A 7,836-nucleotide genomic window follows, 5' to 3' on the forward strand; every position below is an offset into this window, starting at 1 on the left:
CAAATTGGCATTCCAATTTTGTTACCTCAGAGTTGTTGATTAGATTGCCTAACAAATAAGTTTAACATGAAATGCAGTTGGTTAGCCATCAGATAGTCAGAGGTACTGCTGTCTTATAGTTGCCTTAATATTATTTATATTTTACTGCTTTAAATTTATTTTTTAATTTTTAATAAATCTCAGCAGTGGCACTAATACTGATCTTACATGCAGACAGGCCTTTTTTATGTCTACTATAAGTGACATTGTTAATGACTAGCGATGCTGTTAATGAACCATAAAACAATAGCAAGAATGAAAAGTAGTGAAATGCACATCTGAATGTGATTCCTGCTAAATCTTGTGTGTTGCTTATTTCCCCCCTGCATGGCTGTGTTCAGGCATCAGTAGGCTGCATGTGCATGAGCCCAAGGACATGACTGCCGGAGTTCCCATTGCCCATTGTTGCGTGCCTTGTAATTTCCCCCAAAGACGGTAGGGATTCTTTTGCTTTCTCAAGTAGTCAAAGAACTTTTCATTAGCATTATGATAAGTGTAAATCAAATGATTTTGAAGATAGAGGATGTACTCCTTTTCCTGGAGTATTTGCTTATGGAATTATGAAATCAAAGCTCAATATAACTATGCATAAGTAAAAACCACAAAACCTCTATTTGATTATTTAATTTAATTATATGTAAGGAAACATTTATAAGAATCAAATGCTTGTGTCAGATTCTGAGCTTCTACTTAATTAAGTGAAAGGGAAAAGGTGCTGAAAGAGAGGCACACTGTCTTAACTCTCTTATCTCCTGCCATCGTCCTGCATTGTTTTTATCCCAAGGCAGTCTCATCATTTTCCTCAGTTGTTTGCCTTTGGTCTTCCTGTGGTCGTGATGTGGCTCCTCTTTAACTGAATTAATCTGAGTTACTGATGCACTTGCATGAGCTCCTGGAGTGTGGAACTGGAGCAGGTGTGTGAAACACAGCTTGTAACATGGACATCCAGTTTGTAGTGGTCTACACGGATGTGTTATGTGCTTTTCCCTTCATTTTGCCAAGCCGCTGGGTTACGTGTCTCTCTTTTTATGAATTTAGTCCTCCTCAGAGTGAAGCCTCCCCGGTGTCTTCTCCAGATCCCCAGCGCCAGGAGTGGTTTGCCCGGTACTTCACGTTCTGAGAAAACTGTCAGCACAGCTTCATGTGGACTGACTGAGAGCATGACTTTATACAAACCATGATGTGAACAGGCTTCCCCAGGTCAAACACTGTGAATGAGAATCTATCTGTCTCTCCAAGTTCACCATGCGTTCACTGTATTTCCTCTGATGTTCATTGGAGTCATTCCATAAGGTACTGTATTATGTGTGTAATTATAACATTTATTTTTATTTGAGATGGAAGTCTTTAACCTTTGTAATTACTGCATAATAAATTTTGTTAGAACAAACAATAATGCTTCCCATTTCCTTCTGGCAAATGTGCTTTAATGTTTACTTTTTGACTTCAGGTGAGATATCAGAAAAGAGTTTTACTACATAAATAATCATCTGATAACAAATTTATATCAAATTGGCTATTGATTTCACTAATTGTAACAAAATAAGAAAAGAGAAATACAATTTATTTATTTTTCTTTTCTTTTTCTTTTTTTTTTTACATTTTATTATCACTTATAATACAGTTCCATATTCCCTTGTCCCCTCCCCAATTCCCTCCCTTCTGTTAGAAGAAACTATCAGAAAACAACAAAACCCATGTGATATAGTTTCCACTGATCTTTGTTGAAGTGTGTCTCCTCCAGACAATTAACAGATGGGTTTTGTTTTTAATCCAGTCTACTAATCTATGATGTTTGATTGAGCTTAAGCCATTTACATTCAAAGTTTAATATGTATGGGTGGTACTTTGGTCCTGTCATTTTAGGAATGGGTTGTTCGTTGGTTTAGTCTTCTGTTGTTGTTTCACTGTAACGTTCTTTGCATTTACCTTTGGTTTTGGTGGGTGCTATTCTTCTCTGTCAAGAGAACATCTTGAAGTATCATTTGTAGGGCAGGTTTGAAAGAAGCACATGATTTTAACTTTTGTTTACTGTGGAAGAATTTTATTTCATTTTCAAAGACAAAAGAAAGCTTTGCTAGATATGTTATCCTAGGCTGACAATTTTTTTCTTTTAGAATCTGGAATATGTCACTCCATTCTCTTCTTGCCTGTAGAGTTTCCTGTGAGAGATCTCCTGTGAGCTTAATTGGCATTCCTTCATATGTCAATTGATTTTTTTTCACATGCACATTTAAGGATCTTTTCCTTATGTTCAATTGAAGAGAGCTTGATAATCATGTGTCTTGGTGAATATCACTTTTGATCAAGCCTGTTGGGAGTTCTGTGCCCCTCCTGGAACTTGTTTCCCAATTCTTTCTCCAGATTAGGGAAATTTTCCTTTATTATTTCATTAAATATCTTTGCAAACTCAGCTTCTTTTTCTGCACCTTCTGGGACTCCTACAAGCTCTTGTATTTGGCCTCTTAATAGTGTCTTTCAATTCTTGAATACTTTTTTTGTCTTGATCCAGCTCTGCTTCCGGCTTTTTGTTTGTTTCCCCATGATGACAGGAAATATCTTCCAATTCTGAGATTCTTTCTTCTGCCTGCTTCATTCTATTTTGGAGACTCTCCACTGTACTTTTAGTTTGCTCTACTGTGTTCTTCATTTCTGATATACCAGCCTTGATTTGTGTTATTGCTTCCTTAAATTCTTTGAACTCTTGCATAAGCTTCTCATTGTTGATCAGAATCTTTAAAATGAGTCTTATGGATTCTATGTGCCGCATTTTCCCGATGTCTTCCTCAGTGAACTCTTAGGTTAGCATAGGGTTTTGCTCCCTTGCAGGGGAGTTTTCGGCAATATTCATTGTGCCTTTGTCTATTCTTTTGCTCTTGGTCATTGTACTTCTGGTTAGCAGAGTCTTCTCCTTGGGGCAGGTTTCTACGCTGTGTCACCCACAGGTGTACAATGCAATTTTACTTGTTGCAGTTGGTACACAACTTTTTGCTTGCAGCCACTTGTGCTACAACCTCCAGCAAGTTCCAGGTCTGGGTTCTTATATCACATTTCCACCATGGTCTCCACAGCCCCAGCTCTTGGCTCACCACTCTCTGCCTTCTGTGATACTGTGCTGAGACTGCACCGTTCTCTCTGCAGCCTTTCTCCCACTTTCGGTTGGAGCAGGTCCCAGGATTAGAGAGACACCAGGTGTCCTATATAATTACGTTGCTGGTGGCACTGATCTTGTCGGAACCTGGTTGCTGGTGGAATTCCGGCTGTTGGTGGAGTTCAGATCACCGTTAGCTGAATGCTGCTGGAGTATCAGTCACTGCAACACCACACCATTGTGTCCGCTACTTTCCTGTGTTTGTCAGTCTCCAGGTACCCCTCTGCTGTTGTTCTGTCCTTTCCTATTCCCTGAAATATGTCCTCTCTGCTTCATCCTGATTTGTTTTTCCGTCCATTTAAACGTGTCCTTACTCTATTCCGCCATCTTGATTCTCCGAGAAATATAATTTATTAACTTGCTACATCACCATGTTAATTGTGACAAAATTGTTCTGTAAGTTTACTAAAATCTGCTGACAAGGACTGGTTGATTAGGGCTGTGCAGGTGTCAGTGCCAGATGCGGACACAGAAAGATGAAAAAACTCCGTCCTTAGTAAGCTATCTTGAACATGTGCTGCAAAAATCCAGAATGAAACATTTTTTTAAATCTGTATCACACGATCAACAGACAAGATATATGGGGAATACAACATGGAGGAGGAAAATTTCTACTTAAATAGAGGCAGGGAAAAGCCGACTTGGAAGGAGTATCCAAGTGTAATATGGAAATAAGAGTAAGAATTTATCACACAGACCAGGGCCAGACCATTGTAGTTAGAAGCTGAAACAAGAGTCATGAAAGAGGGGTGCATGGTGGTGGCACTGCACGTTAAGCTGCCACTTAACTGCCCACATCTCATATCTGAGTGCCAATTCTGATCTCACTTTCTCCAATTCCAATTAATCTTCCTAGTAATGGCCTGGGAAAAACAATGACAGATTTGGGCCCTTAGCATCCACATGGATGAAGCTCCTGTCTTTGGCATGGCACAGCATTGACCATTGTGGCATCTGAGGAGTGAACCAGTGAGTGGAAGTTTTCTTTGCCTCTCTCTGAAACTCTTTGAAAATAAATGAATCTTTCTTAAAACAACAACAAAAAAGAGGGGCATGCAAAGGTTGGGATGCCAACATCTCAGATTGCCAGTGCCAGTTCCAGCTTCACGTCAAATTCAGCCTTCCTACTAAGTCATCCTGTGGGCAAGAGATAATGATGAAGTGCTTGGTTCCCTGCCATCCACGTGACAGACCTGGGTGGACCAGGTTCCTGGCTTCAGACTGACCCATCATTGGCTGGTAAAAGGCATTTGGGGAGTGAACCCTCAAACAAAAAAATGTCTATGCTTTTCATGAGAAGGGAAGGAAGGAAAACAGAAGAAGAGGAAAGGAGAAGATGACGGAAAGGGAAAGGAAGGGAAAGAGAGAGCACTCAGTAGGCTGGTGGGAAGTGAAGGAAAGGAGAAGAAACAGGGAAGGGACGGAGAGGGAAGAAGAGAGAGCAGGCTGGCTGAGTCCTGAGGACTCTGCCTTTCTGTGTATGACACATGTAGAGCTCTATGCTTCCAACTTTTGGATACCTACTTTGTATCAGATATTTCAGGATTTTTTTTTATTTTTGCATTTTTAACCCTTCAGCACCCAATGCATGCATGTGCGTGCACGTGTAAACACACATACGCACACACACATATACACACCTAGAAGGATTGTAACTGTTTCTTCCATTATGCTTTAAGGGTCCTTGAATGTTTCATAAAGAATTAACCTTGATCCCCCAGAATTCTTAACAGGGTCAGGATTAGATTAAAACGTAGGCGAAGAGAGAAGAAGTCATGATTGCAACTGGTTCCTGAGAGTTAGGGACCTAACTGACATCAAAATTGCTTAATAATGTATTGAGTTGGCTCTTGTAAGGACTGAACTGAAGAACTAGAGGATGAAGATGAGAAGACAGAGTGAAGATACAGAATTGGTGAAGGTAAGTGACAAATACATATGAACAGAAAGGAAACCAAGTATGACAAAAAGATGAAGTTTTGTTTCAGATGAGTTGAATGAAAGTTGCCCTATAATAATTAATAGGCAGATAAACATAAGCATATGGAAGTGGGAAAAGCCTGAGCTGCATTTATTTTGCAAGCATGACATCTACATGGTAGATAAAACCGCAGGTGTTGGTGAGAACAAGGAATGCAGTGATGCATGGAACTTAGGAGATCCTAACATTTAAAGGTCAGGCAGGACCTGAATGACGAGGAGAAGTAGTTCTAGATCCAAAAAAGCAGGGGGTTCTGGAAGAAGTATGTTTCAAGGAGAGCAACTAGCCAGCAGCGTCAGTGTCAGCAGAACTGCCCTTGGCCTTGGCAGTTGGAAGATGGTCTGAGGAAGAGCAGATTCAGGGCAAAGGTAGCAGTGATGCCGGACTGCAGGACAGTAATGGACACTAAGGTGATGGAGACTCTTTGAAGAAGCTTAGCTAGGTGGGGAGACAGAAAGAGAAAGTGAAGGGACAGACTGGGTGCAAGTTGAGAAGGCTTGTTTGTATTTTTCAGAGACTGTTATGCTTTTAAGCTGCAAAAGAATGGAAGAGAGAATTTAAAGGAGTAGCAGAAAAAAGCAAAAATTATAACAAGTTTTATTGTCACTGGGTTACGTAGTGATAGTAACAGGAGAAGGTGCAAAAAAATGTTATATAAACAGTTAACATTGCACCTGGAATAGTTTCAGTAAGCTTATTTTTACATAACTTAAAAAGCAACCTGAACTATTAGAATCTTTGGAACAAAAGACCTTAATAGCCATTTCTTGCAGTTTGCCACAGAACAATTGTATCTGGTATATAACTCTCTCAGGCTTTGAATGTGGTCCCATAAAATGTGATGATGGGCCTGGCACGGTAGCCTACTGGCTAAAGTCCTCACCATGCATGTACCAGGATCCCATATGGGTGCCGGTTCTAATCCTGGTGACCCCACTTTCCATCCAGCTCCCTGCCTGTGGCCTGGGAAAGCAGTCGAAGGCAACCCAAAGCCTTGGGCCCTGTACCCACATCGGAAACCTGGAAGAAGCTCCTGACTCCTGGCTTCAGGTTGGCTCAGCTCCAGCCGTTGTGGCCACTTGGGGAGTGAATCAGTGGATGGAAGATCTTCCTCTCTGTCTCTCTTCCACTCTGTATATCTGACTTTCCAATAAAAATAAATAAATCTTTAAAAAATGTGTTGGAAGCTTCTGTCCCAACACAGCAATGTTGGGAGATGGGTCCTGATGGAAGCTGTTTAGATGATAAGGGCTCCACCTTTATGAATGGGGAATGTGGATACCAAAGCTTAAGGTCACAAGCTACCCCTGCTCTCCTACTCCTCTCTCCTTCCCTCGTGGATGACAGCAAGAAGGCCGTCACATGATGCTGGACTTCGAGATCTGTAGGAAATAAACTTCTTTTCTTTGCAACAATATCCAGTCTGTGGTATTCAGTTGCACCAATACAAAACAGATTAGGGCACCATCCCTAATGAACTTGAATACCTTCAGTGATGGCGAGCTCATTCCTATGAGCTGGCCAGCATTGTCTACCCCCGAAAACCAGCATCTTAAATTCAGTGCCTCAGTCACCTGTGCCAGTGATAAAATGATACGTGCCGTATGTGCCAAGAAGATCATATGAAAGACGAAAGTTGCTAGAAAAGTAAGAAAATGGTTGTCTTGGAAAGCAGACATGTAAATAACGCTGGAGAGAGGATTGTCATGGGGTGAAGATGAGAGAATATTGTTCATATTGAAACATCACGACTGCTCTTTGGCCATCTTCAGCTGCTTAGTACTCATTTTACAACAAAAGCAGGTGCATTTCAAAAACTGTTCTTGAAGTAACCTTTGACAAAAAGGAAGTAATCACTTTTAAGAACTTAGGATTCTGTTAAAAAATTTCATGAAGAAAAATAATTACCATGTAAAGCAATGGTTTTTAATTATGCTGTTTGTATAAGTAATACAGGCTATTTGCTTCAGTTACGTCAGGGCCCCTTTGCCAGACAGTCTTACTCTGTGAGCCTCAGAAGAGCCAAGGCATCTGTCTGGCTAAGTTCCCCCGTAAGTTTTTGCTGCACTTGGTCTACTAAGATGGTAGAAGATTACAGAAGGCAACTGGAGATTTTCCACTCCCCTTGCATGAGACCTCAAGACCTATACTTTAAAAGTTTGTGCCTGCCAGAGAGGGGGCCTGGCATGATAGCGTCACAGCTAAAGGCCTTGCCTTGAACATGCCAGGATCCCATATGAGTGCTAGTTTGTGTCCCAGCAGCCCCGCTTCCCATCCAGCTCCTGCTTGTGGTCTGGGAAAGCAGTTGAGGACGGCCCAAAGCCTTGGGACCCTGCACCTGCGTGGGAGACCCGGAAGAAACTCCTGGCTCCTGGCTTCGGATTGGCTCAGTCCCGGCCGTTGCGGCTGCTTGGGGAGTGAGTCATCAGATGGAAGATCTTCCTCTGTCTCTCCTCCTCTCTGTATATCTGCCTTTCCAATAAAAATAAATACAAGTCTAAAAACAAAACAAAAAAAGTTTGTGCCTGCCAGAGAGGAATATTAAGAATCTAGTGTCAATTTGCACAATCCTTAAATTCAGTACTATTTTAAGTTTAAAAATAAGCAGAATAAATGTAAGTTTTCATTACTTTCTAAGCATTGCAAAGAAAATATTCATTTTCCA

The 7,836-nt window shown here is 41.1% G+C and overlaps 1 protein-coding gene across 1 annotated transcript in view; it reads left to right on the plus strand.

Annotated features, from left to right (window-relative positions):
* Positions 1-1,375, plus strand: part of FAM184A (family with sequence similarity 184 member A) — a 106,954-nt gene extending 105,579 nt beyond the window's left edge. Inside the window, exon 18 of the mRNA XM_058680370.1 lies at positions 1,078-1,375. Coding sequence (XP_058536353.1) covers positions 1,078-1,159 — 82 coding nt within the window. The 3' untranslated portion in view covers positions 1,160-1,375. The remainder of the gene's footprint in view (positions 1-1,077) is intronic.
* The last annotated feature ends 6,461 nt before the right edge of the window (positions 1,376-7,836 follow it).

Source organism: Ochotona princeps, chromosome 1 (assembly GCF_030435755.1).
Source record: "Ochotona princeps isolate mOchPri1 chromosome 1, mOchPri1.hap1, whole genome shotgun sequence".
Classification (NCBI taxonomy): Eukaryota; Metazoa; Chordata; class Mammalia; order Lagomorpha; family Ochotonidae; genus Ochotona; species Ochotona princeps.